This window comes from Mauremys reevesii, linkage group 1 (genome assembly GCF_016161935.1).
Source record: "Mauremys reevesii isolate NIE-2019 linkage group 1, ASM1616193v1, whole genome shotgun sequence".
Taxonomy (NCBI): domain Eukaryota; kingdom Metazoa; phylum Chordata; order Testudines; family Geoemydidae; genus Mauremys; species Mauremys reevesii.
The window spans coordinates 217,072,025-217,094,569 of NC_052623.1; the positions used below are offsets into that span (position 1 = coordinate 217,072,025).

Here is a 22,545-nt window from a genome sequence, read left to right on the forward strand (position 1 = left end):
CTTACATCACTCTGCTGAACAAATTGCCCTATTTCAGCTCTAGAAATCACAGTGTCGTGCTCTCTTATTTGTCAGTGTTTGATTTTGCAAAGGGACATATTTCTGTTTAGCCAAAGTGAGCAGAGATGCCTCATACTTGTGTGAACAGTGCAGATAACTTCTGCTATGTTTGTGGTGAAGTGACTTTTGCATCACAAAAGTACAGTATAACCACTATGGTTAAGAAAGCCTATCACCTTTATTTTGGCTGCAAAATTGGAGATCAGGACAAGAGCTGGGCCCCACACATATGCATCAACACTTGTGCAACAAATCTTCGCCAGTGGTTGAACAGGAAAAGGAAATCTATGCCTTTTGCAGTGCCAATGATTTGGAGAGAGCCATCAGATCATACCAGCAATTGTTACTTCTGCATGGTGTCTCCAGTTGGGAAAGGTGTGTCAAAGAAGAAAAAGTGGACTGTGCATTATCCAAACATTCCATCAGCTATACGCCCAGTACCCCACGGAGAAGGACTGCCGGTTCCTGATGCACCAGAATCATTCTCACTTGAGTCAGACGAGGAAGAGGATGAAACTTCTGGTCCTGAACCATCAATGTCACAGGACCCACATTTTCTCCCATCCTCCTCCTCTGAACCACACCTCGTAACACAAGGTGAACTGAATGACCTTGTCAGGGATTTGGAACTACCCAAGAGTAAGGCAGAGCTGTTGGGCTCCAGACTACAGCAGTGGAATCTCCTGGCAGGTGATGTTAGGGTTTCCATGTTCCGTGACCGTCAAAAGGATCTTGTCCCATTCTTCTTCATGGAAGGTGATCTTGTAGCCTGCAACAACATCGATGGTGTGATGGCAGCCCTCAACATCGTTCACGATCCAGATGAGTGGAGACTGTTCATTGATTCATCGAAGACGAGTCTTAAAGCTGTTTTACTGCATAATGGCAATGTTTTGCCATCAATTCCAGTTGGTCATGCAGTCCATATGAAGGAAACCTATGACAACATGAAACAACTTTTGAGGTGCATAAACTATGACCAACATCAATGGCAGCTTTGTGGCGATTTGAAGGTTGTTGCTCTCTTGCTTGGTCTGCAGACTGGATACACAAAGTACTGCTGTTTTCTCTGCGAATGGGATAGTCGTGCAAGAGATTCCCACTACATCAAGAAAGATTGGCCACTCTGACAGTCATTGGAGCCTGGGAGGAAAAGTGTTCAGCATCCACCACTTGTTGAATCAAGGAAGATTTTGTTACCACCCTTACACATCAAGCTGGGTCTGATGAAGAACTTTGTCAAGGCCATTGACAAAACACAAGCAGCTTTCAAGTACCTCCGTGGAAAATTTCCAAGGTTAAGTGAAGCTAAGATAAAGGAAGGTGTCTTTGTTGGTCCTCAGATTCGTGAACTTCTTCGAGATGATGCATTTGACCATGCACTGCGTGGCAAGGAAAAGATGGCATGGAAAGCCTTCCAGTTAGTGGCAATAAATTTTCTCGGAAACAACAAGGCAGACAACTACAGGTTGTTGGTGGAAAACCTCCTCAAGGCATACAAAAGCCTTGGTTGCAACATGTCACTAAAGATACATTTTTTGCACTCTCATCTAGATTTTTTTCCACCGAACTGCGGAGCAGTGAGCGACAAGCATGGCGAGCGATTTCACCAGGACATTGCAACAATGGAGAAACGCTATCAGGGCAAATGGAGCCCATCAATGCTTGCAGACTATTGCTGGACAGTGACAAGAGATGCTCCATTTAATGAATACAAGAGACAAGCCAAGAAGCGCCGAGTAAACACTGAATAGGACTAAACTACGTACATAATAGTTTTTTGCCTTTTGTTTCATAATAAATTTTCGTTATATAACCCTTTTGCTGATTTTTAAAGTGTTACATAAACAGGACAGGTGAAATATTATCATGTAAAGCAACCATAAACACATGAAAAGACCTAGGTTTACAATTTATGATTAAAACTCTACTATCTACACAATATACATAGACATAAAATGTAAAAACTTAAATTTCTTAGAAACAGTAGCCAATCAGTTGTTTTAATTGTCATATTTGAATTTAGCACATCAAAATACATAATAAATAGCACATTTTATCTCTGAAGCAGACGACTTCTCAAAAATTGTGGACCAGTGTAATAAGTGGAATGACACAGGAGATGACAGTGAGGTTGGTCCCCACACTCGCCTATCCCATCATGGTCAGCTGGAATGGCTGGGCTTTACTCGCTTCCCCGAGGCCATTCCACTATGATATACCAGTGCCCACCTCATCACAATGGAACTGGTGAAGATCTTTGTCTGTGTTGGGCTTCCCCGTGAACTTCTCACAGATCAAGGGACCAACTTCACATCCCAGCTGTTCTGCTAGGTGTGTACACTGCTGGGCATTAAGAAGCTGAAGATGTCCGTGTATCACCTGCAGATGGAGGAGCTCATTGAATGCTTCAATAGAACCTTAAAGGACATGCTGAGGAAGTTCTCTCCACAAGAGTTACGACAGTGGGACCAGCTGATCCCGCCGTTGTTGTTAGCCATTCGAGCGATACCCCAGCCATCCACCAAATTCTCCCCCTTTGAACTTCTGTTGGCTAACAACCCTGCAGGGTGCTGGATCTAATGAGAGGCGCCTGACAACACAACCTGTTGGCCTCCCAGGGGCTCTTGAAATATGTCCTATGATTACAAGATTGACTAGCTTGGGCCGGGACCCTCGCGCAAGAAAATCTCCAGACGGCCCAAGAGACTCAGGAATGGCACTATAGTCAGGGGGCTTGGGACCAAACCTTCAAACCCGACGACTATGTGTTGCTTCTTCTCCCCTCGGAGGAGTCAAAACTCCTTGCCCGATGGCAGGGCCCTTACGAAGTGGTCCAGTGGGTAGAGCCAAACAGAGATTCACCAAACAGACCGGAAAAGGAATAAGCAGGTTTATCACCTTAACTTTTTGAAACCCTTGCATACAAGTGAAGGACTGCTGAGCGTCCTTGTCCTCCTGAGCAAGCCTTAGGTCCCTGGGTCCCTGATATGGCCAAGACTGAGGAGCCCCAACTGGGTGACACCCGCTCCCCAGAACAACAGAAACAGGCCCAGTGCCTAATGAAAGCCCTCCGTACGACTTTCACTGCACTCCCAGGTCAGACCGGAGTCATGCAGTACACCATCCAGATGAACCCCAGGGAGGTGGTCTGGGAGACCACTTGCCCACTCCTGCGACAGACATGGGAGATCGTCGAGAAGGAAGTCCAAGCACTGGTAGAGCTGGGAGTCACAGAACGGTCATGGAGCCAGTGGCATAGTCCCATCGTGCTGGTTCTGAAGCCCGAGGGAACTCTCTGATTCTGCATAGACTTCTGGAAGGTAAATGTGATCTCAAAGTTCAACGTGTACCCGATGCCCTGGACCGATGAGCTCCTCAGTGGTCACAGCCAAGTATATGACGACACTTGACCTTACAAAACGGTGCTGGCAGAACCCCTTGGACCCAAGCTCCAGGGAGAAAACTGCCTTTGCCACTCCGAGTGGGCTATATCATTTCACCCCGATGCTCTTCGGCCTCCATGGAGCTCCTGCACCCTTCCAGCATCTGACGGACCAACTCCTGAACCTCCCTATGGAGTATGCTGCGGCCTATTTGGACGATGTAGTGATCTACAGCCGCCAGTGGGAGAATCATTTAAATCAGATGGCCGCCACCCTGTGAGATGCCAGACTCATGGCCAACCCAAAAAAATGTTGAATCTGGTGGCAAGAGATTACATACCTGGGATATACATTTGGCCGGGATCTAGTCTGCCCCCTCATAGGGAAGGTCCAGGTGCTACAGGCCTGCCTGGCGCTGATGATAAAGCGACAGGTTCGGCAGTTCCTGGGCCTGGCCAGGTACCACCAATGGTTTATGCCTCAGTTTGTGTCAACTGTGATGCCACTCATGGCACTCCTGACCAAGGACAGCCCCTTCCAGGTGTGTTGGTTGGCCAAGTGCGAAAGTGCCTTCCGGACCCTTAAGTAAAGCCTATACTGGGAATCCGTCATGTTCAGCCCTGACTTCACCCGTGAGTTTCTGGTTCAAACAGATGCTTCTGAGGTGGGACTTAGTCCTCTCCCAGGAGGTGGATGGAGAAGAGCATCCTATCCTCTATCTCAGTTGAAAACTCTTCCCCAGACAGTGTAAGTATTTGGTCATCGAGAAAGAGGTCCTTGCAGTCACATGGGCTATTTGTGCTTATCACCAACCACACACCCCTCAAATGGCTAAACACTATGAAGAACTCCAAAGCCAGACTAGTATGCTGGTATCATACCCTCCAGCAATATGCCTTCACGGTCAGAGACCAGGGAGGTAAGGAAAATGCCAGTATCAACTTTTTATCTCACCTAGTGGGGAGCTAAGAGGCCAGCACCAAAGACCATGAGCTGGACTTGAGGGTGTGTGTGTGTAGTGAGGCAGAGTGACCTCCCATAGACCCAGAGAGGGAGGGACCATTCACTGAGCCTTGGTGGGCAGAGCCTTGGTGGGTCACCCCTCCCACCAGAAGTCAGTGGGTGGAACAGGAAGTATAAAAGGTGGGTCTGGGAGCTCAGTTGGGCTGCAGCCACTGAAGGAGCCAGACGCCTCCTGAGCTGAGAGACTGCTGTGGGCTCCTGCGGAGCTGAGGACTGGCCAGAGCTGACTCTTGCTGTCCCGCTGTAACTAAGGGCTTGAACGCCTAACTGTGGCGTTCTGACTCCTCGTGCCTCTAGATTACACTCCCTTAACAGCAGTCATATCAGATGAATCACTGGAGATGAAGGATGTGAACCAAAGAACACCTGGCCCAGCTCTTTTCTAACCTTCTCTAGAAAGCAGCAGGCTGTATGTTTCAGGATGGAGGTGGGGAAAGTCACCTCCCCCGCCACTAGAGCCAGTGAATGAGGCCAGGAAATCTCAGTCATGAGGGAGTGATAAAGTGCAACATGGATTATTCAGTGAGCAGGGGGAAGGAAGAGTAGTGCAGTGAATAAGAAACAAGACTTGGAGTCAGGAGACCTTTTCTCTGCTGTTGGTGCAGTATGTTGCCTTGGGCAAGTCACTTAGCATCTCTGTAACTCTGCCACCAAAATTATAAAGTGGGGATAATGCTAGGCCTATTCCTTTCCTTAGGAGCTTAGTTTCCCTGCGGCTTGTCTGACATCACAAGCTCCTTGGAAGTGAAACGTGAAAGATGTGCAAATCAGCAGCGTATGCACTTAAATCAGAGCCAGGTGGCATGGAGAACAGACTTGGATAGTTGGAGCAACTGGGAAGAAGATAGCAGCCTTTCACCTCTAGATCACCAGCTGCAAGTCAGGAGCTAAGGGAGTTTAATGAGTTTGGGGGCTTGGGGACAGGGTTGGAGCCCTCCTAGGTCACTGGTTCCAATTCTGCCCTAGGTCAGTAAAGAATGAAAGTTGCTCTCATTTGGGTCTCAGTCCAGTGTCTTCTGGGACAGGTGTCCAAATGGCAAAACCACTGCTATCCCTGACACTAATCAGTCCCTTTGTTGGCCATCCTGGCACAGAGGCCCAGGACTGAATGGACCTTTCAACATGAACTATGCTTTCGCCCCTCCAGCTCAGGGCAGGAGGCATGCTGTCAGGGGTGATCCCAGCACTGCACTCACTCTGGGGATAAAGACAGAGCCTCTGTCTCTTTGGGGTGGGACAGTCTGGTACATTACTTACTGTGTCACCAACTCTCATGATTTGATCGTGAGTCTTAAATCCTCAGCTCGGGGAGGTGAAGTGATGATGTGAGAATCTCAACTTTCATTTATTTTAAACAGCAAGTGATCAGCCCTTGGGGTTTGAGAGAAATGCTTGAAAACATGACCCCTAAAAGCTCACAAGCCAGAAGGCAAAAAAGAGAAACTCCATTTTTAAAAATCTCATGATTTATTAAGTCAATTTCATTAGGGTTTTTTGGGCCTGACTAGTGATTTCAGAACAATTGGGTCTGGCAATTCTGCTTACTACACAAACTCATTTAAGCAGGTTGAGGGAAACAAGAAGTTGCCTGGGATAGAATAGGATTCATTGTTTCAAAAATAATACACTAAAAAATGTAGACTGATTTGTCTGACCATCGTATTCCTTTGCTTTTAACTGCATCACCGAGATATAGGCCCCGTTCAAATACACTAAGTCAACATGTGTACTGACATGCTGAACACCAGGCACACACTTAAGAGTGCCGCTGAATTGAGGATGTACTAAATAGCTCCTCTAGAAATTACCTCTCCCAGCAGAGAAGCAAGAGCATGGATGTGAGTAGGAAATTTATTCCCATATAAATTATGCATTTTTGAAACTTTTTTCATCCTGAACTGAATGAACAGTAATAATAATAATAATTAACAGCTTTTTTTTTAGAAGGGATTTCCAGGAATCATCCATTTCAGGAGAACCAAAATGGGATGTGTTGGGTTGCCAGTTGCCTGCATGGAAGGCTCCTGTCAATTTTGCTTTCTCCCTGGGGGTGAAAAGTGAAATTGACAAGAGTTCCCCGGCCAGGCAAGGTGACATCATTTTGAATTTCTCAACAGAAAATTCAAATTTTCTGGCAAAACTGAAATTTCCTCATGGAAAATTTTGTTTTTGCAAAAATGCCATTTTCTGTTGGAAAATGATTCTGACAGAAAATTCCCAACAAACACTCCTGATCAGCCCCCAAATGTGTGAACACCTGGGATGGGTGGAGAGAAAGTCAGGGACATCTGGCAAAGAAGCAAAGCCATAGAATGGCTCTTCTCCCTTCCCACCTGCAAGAGAGATAAAAGAATTGTTTTTCATATCCAACGAGATAAAATTAGTCAGGAAGAAGCAAATCAAAGGAGTTTAACCAGCTCAGGCAAGTAGGAACCAGTTAAAATAATGTAAGTGAAAGCAGAATGTGAGCCAAAGTTATAATAAAATACTTTGCATAATAAAATATTCTCAAAATGTTTCCTTTTTCCTATTTCCTTTTAAATAGTTTTGCACAGAAAGGAATGCTTCATCTGTGGTGAAATGCTGGTAACTTGGAAAGAACTAAACAACTGTTTAACAGTGCACACCACCACCATGCAAGACTTTAGGACACAACTGAAGAACATTGTACCCAGACATGGCTGCAAGGAGAATTTTCAGGAGGCAGAATGTAATTATTTGGTTGGAATTTGACCAAGAACATGCCACTTCTGCAAAAAGTGCCATAGGACTTTTAAAACTATTTGTAATGTGAATGTTAATGCTTGTGAATGGCAGCAGGGCTGATAACTGGCCCTATGATGGCACATACTGCATGGGCAGCCAAAAGTGCACTCTGCACACACACACACACACACACACACACACACACACACACACACCCTCCACTGCCGCAAAGGGCCAGGTTTCAAGCCCATTCCCTTGTTTTTTATTACTAATTGTATATGTGTCCTGAAATAATCATGGTACTAGATATGCATCATCACCTTTCCATCCTGTCCCTCCATATGCTTTCCATTCCGACCACTCAATCACCCATCAGACTGTTACCCCCCGATATACCCTACCCACCCCAAAGAGGACACCATAGGCCCCCCCAAAATAAAGAATATTTACCAGCATTTTAGATTGAATGTGCATACATTTTGACATTTACATACACCAGTGTATTTTATATGCCCATTTCTATTACGTTTCATAATGAAGCTGAGCAGCTACATTTTAAGGCAAAGAAGTATGAAAGAGTAAAATAGTTTTAGTGAAAATAACAATAAAGAAATCCAAGTTAGGGTAACTTTCACCAGTGAGTTCAAAATTTAATAAATTTTCAAGGAAAAAGCTTGTAAAACACCTGCAAAGGAGACATAAAAGAATAATAGGGCTGGAAGAGACCTCAACAGGTCTTCTAGTCCAGCCCCCTGGCCTTAGCTAGGCCATCCCTGACAAGTGTTTGTCCAACTTGTTCTTAAAACTGCCAGTGATGGGGATTCCACAACACAACCTCCCTTGGAAACCTATTCCAGATCTTAGCTACCCTTATAGTTAAAGTTTTTCCTAATATTTAACTTAAATCTATCTCGCTGCAAATTAAGCCAATTACTTCTTGTCCTATCTTCAGAGGACATGGAGAACAATTGATCACTGTCCTATTTATAACAGCCTTTAACATATATGAAGATTGTTATCAGGTCCCCCCTCAGTCTTCTTTTCTCAAGATGAAATACGTCCAGGTTTTTTTAACCTTTCCTCAAGGATCAAGTTTTCTAAACCTTTTATCATTTTCGCTGCTCTTCTCTGGACTTTTTTCAATTTGTGCACATCTTTTTTAAAGTATGGTGTTCAGAACTGGACATAGTACTCCAGCTGAGGTCTCACCAGTGCTAAATAGAGCAGGAAAATTACCTCCCATGTCTCACATAGTACACTTCTGTTAATACACTCCAGAATTATATTAGCCTTTTTTGCAGCTGCATCACATTGTTGATTCATATTCAGTTGTGATCCACTATAAACCCTAGATCCTTTACAGCAGTACTATCACCTAGCCAATTATTCCCTATTTTGTAGCTATGCATTTGATTTTTCCTTCTAAATGTAGTATTTTCCACATCTTTATTGAATTTCATCTTGTTGGCTTCAGATTAATTTTCTAATTTGTCAAAGTTGTTTTGAGTTCTAATCCTGTCCTCAGAAGTGATAGCAACCCTTCCTAGCTTGGTTTCATCTGCAGATCTATAAACATACTCTCCATTCCATTATCCAAGTCATTAATGAAAATATTGAACAGTACTGGACCCAGAACATACCCCTGCAGAACCCCAGTAGGTACGCCCTCCCAGTTTGAGAGTGAACAATTGATAACTACATTTTGAGTATGGTCTTTCAAATACACCTCTACCTCGATATAACGCTGTCCTTGGGAGCCAAAAAATCTTACCACATTATAGCTGAAACTGTGTTATATTGAACTTGCTTTGATCCACCGGAGTGCACAGCCCCGCCCTCACAGAGCACTGCTTTACCGCGTTATATCCAAATTCATGTTATATCGGGTGGCGTTATATCGAGGTCACGGTGTAGTTGCTCTCCTACCTTATAGTATTTTCATAGACCACATTTCCCTACCTTTCTTATGAGAATGTCATGAATGACGGTGTCAAAAGCCTTAATAAAATCAAGATATATCACATTTACTGCTTTCCCTTATCCACTAGACAAGTAACCCTGTCAAAGATAGAAATTCAAGTACAAGTACTTAGCTTTCTGTTCTCTCCACTTCTTAAATATCTCACACAAATCTCAAGGTGAAATTAAGGTCACAGGTATGTATCAGTAGAATGAGTGCAGAGCTCCCATCAGGAATTATTTAGTTAAATAATCCCTCCAACGTTAGAAAACCAGTGAATGCAGAGTTTACGGCTGCACTTTTTAAATAAGGACCCTACTCTGTCTCCACAGCACACTAACTCTGCCTCCACAGGGAAGTCAGTCTATCATCTTCCCTTCTTTGTATCTGTACTATCAAATATGTGCACCCCAGAACACTGGTTTTATAATTTATTTCATGCATACGTGTCTCCAAAACTAAGAGTGATGGTTTGTCACTGCTCCAACTTTTGCTCTTTTCATATGAGGTTTATATAAGGAGACATGCTATCTCTGTGTCTAATGACACTTGCCTAATTGGCTGCCACCTGAAATCATGGGTACCCGTAGCATATCATGAGATCAGGCCCTTTATGAAGAGTGGGAAATGATTGCCTTTAGTATGCTACTTGTCTAATCAGGCATATGGAAAATTCTTGTACATGTACCATATCTGACAGTAAAGGAAGACATGAGGCAGCCCAACCACTACAAATGTAAGATTGAGGCATTCTGTTTTTTGTGGTCATTGGTAGGTGAAGCTCTTTGTTATGGATGGAGAAGATAGTAAGTATTTTTTAATGTTTTTTGTGGCATCACAATGGAGCAGAGTTAAGGTAACTTCGGTTCCTTGTTTGAGAAAAGCAACATTCCCTAGCTTTCTAATAATGGACAGATTTTTGTTTTGTTTTATTTTTAACTCTACTGTTCCTGAACAGTAATACCCACTCAAACCACTGACATGTGCCTCCAACCTTACCTTGTCTTTGCTACGATTTTTGGTGGATGAGAATGTCCTTAGTTACAAAGTTAGCTAAAGCAAGGAATTGGGGAATGAAAGAAGCTGGGGGCAAAGATGGTGCTTCCTCCTTTGCTCTTGACTCGCTGAGGTCTGCAGCAGTGGAGAATCACTAATGCTCCCAAGAGAATAGAAGAGAAGAGAAGAGAACTTACAGACCTTAGGAAGTGCACCGTAATACAACTCCACCTGGGTCAAAAAATGACCGTCCAGGTGATACTCATGAGGCTACTCAGGAGTCACACCATCCCTACAGACTCTATGACCCTTGTTGGGGTCCCTCTACCTTACCACACCTCACTGCACACATGGGCCTTATGCTTGTGGCTTGGGAATGGTATGTGAGGGAACAGGGCTGCAGGGGCATAGAAAGAGAGTGGACTTTTGGTGGGAGATACACAAGGAGTACAGGGGGATAGGTTATTTGTAAATGGACTTTCAAGGAATTCATATAAATGAACTACTGACACTGATGGGATTTCATGCAGCATTAAATTTTACCAAGTTAAATTGAAGATATGAAAAAAAGTTTTAAGGAAGGAGATTTTTCAATTACCAGTATTGTTTGTGCACCAGTGCTGCCCTCCAACAAGCTTGATGAAGGCACTTCCACCACAATACAAAGGCAGTTAGTCACAGTCAAAGTCTTGTCTACTTTATTTTGCACGAGACACTCCAAGAAAATGTGGAACCACTAACCTGACACATTGCTCAAATAACCCTACCCAAAAGAGGCATGGCCTAGAGTTTTCATAGCAACCAGGAAAGACAGAAGCAACAAAGACTCTTGCCTATACACAATGAACTTCAACTAACATCAAACAAAAAATCTCCAAGAAGCAAAGAAGACTCTTCAGTTAAAAAGCTCTTCCCGATAGGGCATCTGCAAAGGATGAACAACAACAGTGTTTTCCTGAAGAAACACTGAACCACAGTTTCAACAGTCAAGACACTGAGATGTGTTTGTGGGGGCCAGATCACATGCAAACAGCATCATTCAGGGGATAGCATGTCTTTATCCTTACATTAGTATCTGTGTTTGTAGCTGGTATTCTATTTTGGTGGAGACAATTAATAATATGAACTATAATTAATAATTGCTCTAGACATAAATCAATTCCCCGGGGAAGTTTGTTGGGCCTGAAAAAGAGCTGCCATAGGACAGAGGCCAAGATTTTCCAGATCTATTAGTGACTCTGAGTACTCTGACTTTTTGGTGCCCAACTTGAGACACCTTAGATGGTGTCCTGATTTTCAGGAAGTGCTGCACCCCCATCCTCTGGAAAATCAGGATCTTTGAAAGTGTCTCAAGGTGGGCACCCAAAAATTGAGGCATGCAAGCTCACTAGTCATTTTTGAAGATCGTGGACTAGCTCTGTGGATTTGATTGGAAGGTAATTCCTTTGCTGTGTGTCAGTGTTTTGTTAACACCAATCCACAAAAAAAGAAGATTCCCTTACAACAAGCATAAGGGCTCACATAAATTAAGAGTAAAATAGCACATTTTCCAAGAGATGCCTCTGATTTTATGTGCCCAACTTTTGCCAACTTAGCCCGGATTTTTAGAGTTGCTGAGCCCGCTCGGTTCTCAGAGTTCTCAGTGGCCAAGCCCAAAATACCTCCAGTTGGGCAACCAAAAATGGAGGCGTCTAAAACCTAACACTTTTGAAAACATGGGCTTTGGTCTGTTTACTGTCCACTCATGAATGTAGTTTCCCAAGACCCACACACAGATAAGATTTACTGAAACTGAGTATTGCAGTGTTAAGAAAACTGCATACTGAGTAACAGAGATGTTGAAAATTGATACACTGATCTGAAATATTCTGTGCTAGTAATCACATTTATTGGCTGTTAATAAATCTAATTACCATCAGAGTTTCTCTTGTTGTGATTGGGAAATTACATGGAGGTCAAAGTATTCACATAAATTGGTAAATGATGAGATAAACAGACGTTAGTAAATCAATTAAGACACTGTTTAATTAGTTAGTAATGTTAACTATTTGTTAGGTTCTGAGGATACTAAACTCTCTCACAAATGAGCAATAAATCTGGCATGTATTGATGATTTGCCTATAAGTTTTGAATTTCACAAAAATGAAAGAACCAGACAAGGCTACAAACATGGAGAACTAGGACACCCTCCTGGGCTTCTTTCTGCTCCTCCCACCCCCACCAGCCCACCCCTCTCACTTCCCTCTTAGGTCAGACTCAGCCCTCCAATGAGGACCTGTTATTGCTATCACACCAAAACTCAGGTGGATTCAAATTCATTTTCCCCTTAAAACTCTTCTCTTTCTTCAGCCCTCTCAAATTCTCTGTGGTTTATCACATCAAATAACTCCCTCCCCTCCCCTCTCTATGATTTTCCCCATACTCAGCAGTTTCTCTTCCTCAGATGTAATGTCACTGGAGATATGACATGCATATTGATGCCACCTTTGAACTTCTTTCCTCTGAAGTCCTCTCCATCTCTGACTCCTTCAGTCATAGGGACTGTGCAGGCCTCTACATTGATGTTCTCCTTCTTCTCTCCACAACAGCTTCCAGCAGCACCCAGTGCCTTGAGAAAACCACTTCTTTCTTGACTCTCTTCCCTCTTCTACATTTTGGTCCTATCTCCCCAAATGAATTTCTTATATTATTACCATTGTCGACAAGTCTTTTTCCTCTTGTACTTTCCACAAATCTACCATCATCAAACTCTCTTTTGTCCTTGACTTACATTCCCGGCAATCCCATCACTAAATTTCTCTCTCCCAGCAAAATGCAAGAGGAACCTGCTTTTTCTCCAAGTACCTTTCACACATCCTTATCCTGAACAGATTGCAGTCTGGACACAACACAGAAATGACTTTACTCTGTGCACTTAATCAGTTCCTCCAGGCCTTCGCTGCAGGCTTCAACATTGTTCTATCCATCTCCCTGAGTCACCTCTCTAGCTAGTCAGGGGTCTCAGATCCTGTCAGGATGTTGTACTTTAAGTTCTTTGTATGGACAGCAATTTAGAAGAGCAAAATATTTATTTATTATTACTACTCTACTGTTCTGTGCCTGCCTACCAAATAACATCCCTTTTTGTCCCTAGCTGTTATTCCACTTTTGTGCAGAGAATTTTCCTTGGGGGGAGGGATAGCTCAGTGGTTTGAGCATTGGGCTGTTAAACCTAGGATTGTAAGTTCAATCCTTGAGGGGGCCACTTAAGGATCTGGGGCAAAAACTGGTCCTGCTAGGGAAGGCAGGGGGCTGGACTCAATGACCTTTCAAGGTCCCTTCCAGTTCTAGGAGATTGGTATATCTCCTTTTATTACCTACCACAAGGGTGCATTTGCTACTATTTTCCATCTACTTCTACCCTCCTGAGCAGTGTATCTTTGCCCTTATCAAAAGCGTTCTATAATCTGAAATGTGAAATATGGCACATTCTTTTTCTGTTCAGCCTGCAGAGACAACACAGCTCAGAGAGAGGGAACTGGAGCATATTCCATCTTGTGCATCAGCCACAGAATCTTTTACTAAGTTCCAGTCAGTTACACCTCTGTAAACCCTCTGAAGACAACCAAGGCCTGGTCTATACCTAAATCTTAGGTCGATCTAGCAATATTCTCAGGACTGTGAAAAATTCTGCACCCTGTGCAATGTAGTGAGGTTGAGCTAATCCCCATTGTAGACACAGTTAAGTCAAAGGGAGAATTCTTCCATTGGCCTAGCTACTGCCTCTCAACAGAAAAATGCCTTCCATTGATGTAGGAAGCATCTACACTGCCGTACTACTGTTCATGCTGTAGTGTAGAAGTACCTTGAGCTGAGACAACTGTCACTGAGGGCAAAATTTGCCTTGCAGAATCTTTATTACTGCTGCTGATGTGTGAGAAGAAAACAATTCAGCTTGATTCTCAGAGCCCAGGCTGAGCTTTCGGAGTTAACAATTAGGAAAAAAAAATGACTTCTAAAATGAGCTCTTTTGATCTGCAATCAATGAGAGACAATGAACATGGAGCCCTGTGATCCATGTGTCCAGTCAGTTTTCAGAGCAGAACTGCACTTCATCTGTCAGCTTTATGCTGATTATACTAAATGTCTTCTGACAGCCTGTACTACACTCTGTCTCCATGTTCCCTTTCTGTTTTGATCAAGAAAACTTGTAGTTTTTCTCACACCTTCTACCAGCTAAATCAGATGTGCTTCTCCTGGGCAAGAGGAACATCCTCTAGCACATTTCCCAGCTAAACCCAGAACTTCCATTTGCTTTCACAGTCAGTAACTTTAGCATCATTCTTTACTCTAAAGTCTTCTTCTCCTCTTCAGACAGCCCATCAGCCTGAAAATCTGCTGAATGTCCCCCTGCCGCATTGCCCTCAAACGTCACTGCCTCAGCTCAGCCTCTGCTGAAACCCTCACACAGCCCTTCAGATTCTCTTGCAGCTCCCTTGTCTCTGGCTGGCATCTCCAAGTCCCATTGCTCTGACTCCAGCATGGGCAGAATGCTGCTGCTTATCTTCTCACGGGTACAAGGAAGCCTGACCACATCACCTCCATCTTCAGACCGCTTCATTAGCTCTCTTTGTTTCAGGATTCAGTAAAAAAAAAAAAAACAAAAAAAAAAAACACTCTCCTTGCTTTTAAAACCCTCTATGGACTTGCTCCAGCCAACCTCAGAGATCTTAAGTCTCTCTCTGTTCCTTTCCCCACTTTCAAGGAACACAGGAACTGTCAGGCTAGATCAGCACAGTGGTCTATCTAGTCCAGAGTCTTGTCTCTGACAATGACCAGTAGCAGGTGCTTCAGAGGAAGGGGCAGGAAATCCCTTAATGGACAATTTTGAAATAATCTACCCACAGGGAAGTTTCTTTCTGACTGCTTTCAGATGGAGATAGTTATGCCCTGAAGCTTAAGGATAGATATTGTTTAACTGCAAATGGTATAATCTATATAACTAAATAATCCTTTCTTTAATCTTATGAAGCTCTTGGCCTCTATAACATATTGTGGCAGTAGGTTCCACAGGTTTTTTGCTTGCCATGCATCAGCCGCCCATCCTTCCCACTACACAACCTCACCATTATTCATAGAAGAGCCTTCTCCTCTGCAGCTTCTGTTTTCTGGAATGGCCTCCACTTCTTTATCTATCCATCTTAAAACCTCAAACCTCAGCTGAATATGATTTTTCTGCCTTGCCTTATCTCTGAATATTTTCCTCCCTCTCCTAGTTATCCCAGTAAGCATGCCATTTTACTCTCCAAACTAAAGGTAATAAAGGTAATAACTGGAGATATGCCAATCTCCTAGAACTGGAAGGGACCTTGAAAGGTCATCGAGTCCAGCCCCCTGCCTTCACTAGCAGGACCAATTTTTGCCCCAGATCCCTAAGTGGCCCCCTCAAGGATTGAACTCACAACCCTGGGTTTAGCAGGCCAATGCTGGAAAAGATCAAGTCAAATTATACTGCAAGGATGTAAGTGTGAAGAGCTTTCCTGTGTTAGTCCCTTGTGCCCCTACCTTAAATGAATCCCCATCCAGAGATGGGCTATTGTCAATGGTTGCCATGGAAATGACTGATTTAGCGATCATGGGATCCCATCTCTAATTGTGGAGCAGGGGACAGTGAGCCACTAAGTGTAAACCAGGGATCCCCAATGCGGTGCCTGCAGGCACCTGCACCCACGTCCTGGCCGGCAGTCGAGCATCCGCCGAAATGCTGCCAAAATTTGGTGGCATTTTGGTGGCTATGCCTCTCGATGGTGCCACTTGCTGCCGACAAGCGACGTCATCCAGAGGCGTCGCTGCCGAATTTCGGGGGCATTTCGGCAGATGCTTGACCGCTGCCACGGTCCTTCATCTGGAGCCCGCCAGACTAAAAGGTTGGGGACCACTGGTGTAGACAAACTCTTAAAGGGGCAGTGGTCTTGGAAACAGAGAACAAGGGAATGGCAAATACGGCTAAACGGAGGAGAGTACAGGAGAGAAATTGTTCCAAGAATAGAAGACTGCCCTGAGGTTTTCTTGGGCATGTGGAAGAGGATGCGAAGAATATATGCACCCAGCCATAGAGGAGAGTGAGAGAACCCGTGGTTAGTGCAGAGCCAGAGGGGAGATAAAAAGGCTTCTGGGGCTGAAGATTCTTTGTCTGACTACCCTTCATTCAATGGAGAGGAGAGGAGTGTTACACCCTTTCATTCAGAAATTCTCTGTCCCCCAACTTCTCTCTCCTCATCTCTCTGTGTCCTCCCACCGGCTTCCCTGTCTCTCTCGGAGTGGAAGAGCTGAGAGTCCATCTGTGCGTGTAACAATAAAAAAGAAAATCTAAGCTAAAGTGAAAAGCTGCCAAGGGGGATGAAGGGAGGGGGCAGGAGTGAGACAGGCCACGTGACAGAGGAACAGAGGCCTCGTTAGCGTGAGCTGTCACTACGAATCGAGGGTGGCTCATCTCAAGCTCATTGCTAATGATCTTGGGGAAGAGTAGAGGGAAAAAAAAGGACCCAACCACAATAACCATCCAGTGCATACTGCAGCTCTGGAGAGAAGCCTATCAGCACAGCTGCTCCCCTGAGATCCTTCTGGAGCATGAGAGACCAGCCTCCATGCAGCCAAGAGGAAAAGGAGGGCTGCAGAACCAGACAGACAAGTCAGGCATGAGCAAAGGAAGAGAAGAGACTTGGTGATTCAAGGGCAGAGCCAGAAGGAAGAGGTCACACTAGATTCCACCACTACTGACTCACACAAATGAGGCAGGGATGGGAAATGGTGGAGAGCAGGGGAAATAATTTGGGAGGTTAATGTGCCACCTGCCCTCCCCCAGCAGAATTCAGAGATACCACCTGGAACCATCCTTCCCACAGGAGTCATCTCTCCCTGTGTCTGAGACCAGAGGTACAAAATACCCAAGCAGCCACTTGTGGAGCCACTCTTTGAGGGGCCAGGTATCCCACATAACTTCTGTTGATCACTGCTTCCCTGGTAATGGGAGTGATGGGGCAGAAAATCCGCCACCAGACACCTAACACCTTCCAGCACCTCAGGGGCAAGGAAGCAATTTGTACCCTAGGTTTTTTTTCCTTTCAAAAACCTGGAACCCCAACCCCAGGTCATATAGGTGATCCTGCCACATGTTCATGATTCAGCCACGGCTCACCTGCAGCCTCCACTCTGCTCGCGGGGACCATTATCCACCTCTCCCTGTCCTCACAGCAAGAGGCTCCACAGTACCCAGACATTAGAGCAGGAATATTAGCACAGTTCACATCTGGTCCCCAGCCAGGGCAGAATAGTTCCCTATGGTATGTTCTCTTGGGCTTTCTCCAGGCCTAAATTTACATGATTTAGGCAATAGGGCTTCCACCACTTCTCTGGGGAGTCTAATGTGAGTCTAATTAGGAGTTTAATAGAGCTCAAAGGTAGCAAACAGCTCCTGATATTCAAGTTAAATTGTTACCCCTTTTACTCCATTTCATCCCATTACTCCTGATTATACCCCCCACCCCAGCCCCAGCCCACTCCTGAACAATTCCTCTCCCTCTAGCTGGGTACACCCTTGTAGAGAGTTGCCACGTCCCCACCCAATTCTAGATGTCACTTACCAGAGCCAAATATGTGCATTCAGTTCTCTCAGACTCTCTTTGTAAGTCACTCCCTCCACCCTCAGCCAAGTACAACCCTTCTGCAGCAATCCAGGATTCTCCTGATGTTATTGCCATCTCCCCTCCATATACTAGCTTCCTCTATTCTGTCCATCACTCTGATAGGCTTTGCAACCCTTCACTTGCCACCTCCAGAGCTGCCCAGACAACCAGCTGGTCTCTCAGGGTACTTCTACACTGCATTGTAAACCTGGGTCTGTAGGACCCTGTAGTGGGTCAGTTACCCCACTCCTAGAAAAAAGGCTAGGCTGGCCCTGTTATAAGGGCTCAGGGAGGAGCTGAGTTACTCTCTCTCTAGCAGTGGAGAGAGAAGGGCCAGGCTACCTGGGAGCTGAGCAGGGTACCTGAGGCTGAGCAGGGCTGGGGAAGGGCAAAGGAGCAGAGGAGCTCCAGCCTGGCAACTCCCCAGGCTGCAGACCTTGGTAAAGGCCCAAAGCAGGTACTGGGGTTGCAGAGGTGTAGTCCTGGCTTAGGAAAGGCAGCAGGTCTAAACCCCGCTTGCCAGTGATGAGTGGGTTACAGACTGCAGTCTGCCCCAGTGAGTGGGGGCTAGATGATGACTGGCAGTAGCCACTGAGGCAAGGTGGGGATAGAGGGTTAGGGGCTCCTCTGGGTGGGGAGACCCAGACTATGGGTTACTGCTGGGGGCAGACCCCTGATGTAGAGGGGCACCGGGGTCCGGAGGGACATGGGGGCCAGCGGCAGGTGAGACAGTGGCCTGCAGAAGGCACTCCAGGCTGGAAGAGCTAATTCCCAGGATGACTAGCAGGAGGTGCTGCACCGGTTAGTTGTCGCTCCACTACAGACCCCATTTGTGGACTTGATGTTTCCCAGGCCCATGCTTGAGAGTCCACATTACATTGTAAACCTGAGTTTTCAACTGCTGGGCCCGAGTTGCACAGCCATACTAATCCGTCCATACTGCACTACACAGACCTTCTCACTCATGTCTATGGCTTGACTGCATCCACATTGCAATATGACACGCTTTGGATCCAAGTCTCAGCAGGACTTGGGCTCTGGCCCCTCCACCCCCATCCCAGAAGGGTCCTGGGACTTGGTCCTGAGTGCTTGCTGACCTGAGTCAGACTGATTTATGTGTGGATGAAAGTGGTGCTTGGGCTCAAACCTGAGTCAGAACACAGGCTTAGTGTGCAGTTTAGATATATACTTAGTTCTAGTCATGATGCTTCCAAGATCGCACCCCTCTCATTATGATTATTATTATAACAGACATTTAGATGGCAGTCATCAGTGTAATATCTGGGCACCCTGTAAAAGGCAAATACCATTTCCCATCCACAGGGAAATAACATCCCAGAATTATTCTTTAGCACCATGGCACTGAAGGTTAGAAACAAGGGAACTTTGGCCAGTAGAAGAATCCATGACAGTTTTTATAAAATAGGGGTGTTAACCCCTCTCCCTGAGTCTTGACCAAATTTCAGCGTGGGTCATTGAATTCTTTCACCCTGGCATTCCCACAGCAGTTGGCACTGATGTGGTTTTCTGTTTTGCTTACTGATCTGAACAGTTGTGCATCCTAGAGGTAGATGCACTTCAGTGCTGGATACAGCCATGCATATATACTCTATTTATCATGCTGTGCCCAGCTGTCATAATTTTCTCTTTCAAGACAGACATTAAGACATGGAGGGGCACTGTTGGTGAATTCCCAGTGATGTTTGTTAAGGGAGCTGAAGAGATGCAGGGGGAGAAGTAAAAGAAGAACAGGAGATTCACTCTTTTTTGAAAGAGGGCAAAGATAGAGAAGGAAACTGAAGAGTGACTTAGGGGAAGAAAGATGAACTAGAGAGAAGAAAGGGGGTTGAAGGGAAAATGGAGACGAGCGGGAGGTAGAGGGGATGATGAAAAGGCAAAGAAATGCTAAGTGCTTCTGCAGCAGCTTAAAACTCGCAGGGACCCTCCCAAACGATGACAGTGGCTCCTGCGTCACACAATGAAACAGCTGCTCATCTGACCAGTGGAGCTACTTCGCCCACTGCTGTTCCGTCTGGGCTGGCTCCTGCCTCTGACACTACCTCACTCCTTCATGCCCATTCACACTGGCAGCTAAACTCAGCTTCTCCAGCAAGAGGGGAAGGGAAAAAAGGGACCCACAGAGAGAGGGGCACACAGGAACCACTCAGAAGTGGCAGGTCAAGATGGAGCATAGCACACAGCCAAACAACTCAGAGCCATGTCTGCTACAAAGCCTGGAATGTGAAGGAAGGAATGAGAGAAAGCAGTAGGAGAGACTGGAGTCAGATGAACAGGCTCCTCACCTGACTGGCTGGTGCTGACGTTGATGGCTGCATATTGTGGTGCCTCTGGGCTCAGCTCGGTCACCAGGTTGACAGCCTGGATCTCAAATGTGTACTGCACACGGGCCAGCAGGTTGGAGACCTGCACACGACTCTCTGTTAGCCCCACCTGGCGTGGCTCAAACTGGACGCTGTCTCCACAGCGCACGCAGGGCCCTGGAGACCCAGTCGGGCACACCTTGCAGATGATATTAAAGAAGACATCCTTGCGGCCACCCAGGTCCTTGGGTAAGCGCCAGGTCAGGAGCACATTGGAGCCAATGATCTCATAGCTAACATCCCGGGGGGCAGAGGGAGTGCCTACAAGAGAGGAAAATGAGATATTAAAAACCTACAAAAGAATGACAGAGAGAAAGAAAGAGGAAAGAGAATAAGAGGACAAGTTTTTAATTTCTCTCATGCTCTCATTCTTCTGCAAAAAATGTTTCAGCTGTTTCCTAGAAGGAGGCTAGGGACAAATACATTGTTTTGTCCCTATTAAAATTTTCTTTTCTTTCAAGAGCTCTATAACCCCCATGCTTTGGAGCAGGGACTTGAAATTTGGCAAGGGGGTGGCTTTTTGTCAGGGATGAGCTTTGTGGTGTTCTCATAAAAAGCCATCCAATTTATGAGCCTTTTTAAAATCTCAGTACGCACATGTTCAAGTAGAGACTTGTTACAACCTGGTAGCTAAATTCTCTGAACATTCTGTCTGCACTGAGCATGCTCTAGCAAAAGGCTGCAGGATCTCCATGTGTCCCCTTTTGTTTTTTCTGTTTCCCCCCAAAATCAATAGGGTTCTGGACACTGATGCTTAGAACATTCCCTGAAATTTTGAAATTGCTTCAATGTGGCATTCACAAGTTATCACTTTACAGATGAATAGACAAACAGGGAAGTGCCTTTAAAATGAGTGTAGGCTTTCATAACCTGGCCAATGTTCATCTACTGTCTTCTGCAAAGGACCCCCGCCTCATTCCATGCACATGATGGACATCCACTGGATATGAATCACGGTGGTGTACTGAAGGAATCTGTTGTCTGTAAGACCGCTGCCTCATTTATTGCAAAAGCTGGAAGGTGTGCAATGAATGATGCAAGGGACTGCAAGCAGAGAAAGGATCATCTCATGTTTAAAACAGGTGAATGCTTCCCTGGAAAACTGGATTCTAACCCTGTCTCTGTCACACAGTTCCTGTGTGACACTGGGCAAGACACTTAAACCAAATTTTTCACAGGTGGTCACTAACTGTGTTCTCATTTTTGGGGTGCCCAACTTGAGACCCAGGGATCTGATTCGGAGAAAAGTGTTGAGCACTCCCAGCTGCTATAGGTACAAAGAAAATAGGTTATACTTACAGGATGGGGGACTCTATCCTGGGAAGTAGTAATTCCAAGATTTGGGGGTCATGGTGGAAACTCAGCTGAACATGAGCTCTCAGTGTAATGCTGTAGCCAAGAAGGCTAATGTGAACTTTGGATGCATAAACGGGCCAATCTCAAGTAGGAGTAGATATGTTATATTACCTCTGTATTTGGCACTGGTGTGACCACTACTGGAATACTGTGTCCAGTTCTGGTGTCCACAATTCAAGAAGGATGTTGATAAATTGGAGGGTGTTCAAAGAAAAGCCACGAGAATGATTAAAGGATTAGAATACACTTATTATAGTGATAGACTCAAGGAGCTCAACCTATTTAGATTAACACAAAGAAGGTTAAGGGATGACTTGATTTCAGGCTATAAGTACCTAATATGGGGAACAAATATTTAATAAAGAGCAGTTCAATCTAGCAGAGAAAGGTATAACACATCCAGTAGCTGGAAGTTGAAGCTAGACAAATTGACACTGGAAAGAATGCATAAATTTTTAACAGCAAGAGTAATTAACCATTGGAACAATTTACCAAAGATCATGGTGGATTCTCCATCACTGACGATTTTTAAATCAATGTTAGATGTTTTTCTAAATGATATGCTCTAGGAATTATTTTCTGGGAAGTTCTATATCCTGAGTTATACAAGAAGTCAGACTAGAGGATCACACAAATGGACCCTTCTGGCCTTGGAATCTATGAATTGAAGACAATGGGAGTTGTGCTTCAACATATAAAGTGTGATATCATACTAAGTACTCTGAAAAATCATGTCCTAGATATCTCAAATTGGGAAACCAAATTTAATGGACACTTTTGACCTGAATCTCTCTGTGCCTCAGCCCCTTATCTGTAAAATGGGGATAATACTCCCTCTCCTCACAGGGGTTTTATGAAGATAAAATCAATGAATGTTTGTGAAGCATTTGGATACTGTAGTGATGAACACCATAAAAAACCCATAAGGAAATTAATATTTCTGTCTTCCAAGGAGGGTTTCAGTAGTGTGTAGAAAATATGGTCATTGTACAATTAGGACAAAACAACATATT

At 44.8% G+C, this 22,545-nt stretch overlaps 1 protein-coding gene across 4 annotated transcripts in view; it reads right to left on the bottom strand.

The window, feature by feature from the left end:
• The window catches only part of LOC120402372 (ephrin type-B receptor 5), a 150,679-nt gene that overhangs the window by 15,614 nt on the left and 112,520 nt on the right, over positions 1-22,545 (bottom strand). For all 4 annotated transcript variants that reach the window (XM_039532997.1, XM_039533004.1, XM_039532992.1 and 1 more), the window contains one exon: positions 20,099-20,437. In XM_039532997.1, the coding sequence (XP_039388931.1) occupies positions 20,099-20,437 (339 nt within the window). The remainder of the gene's footprint in view (positions 1-20,098; positions 20,438-22,545) is intronic.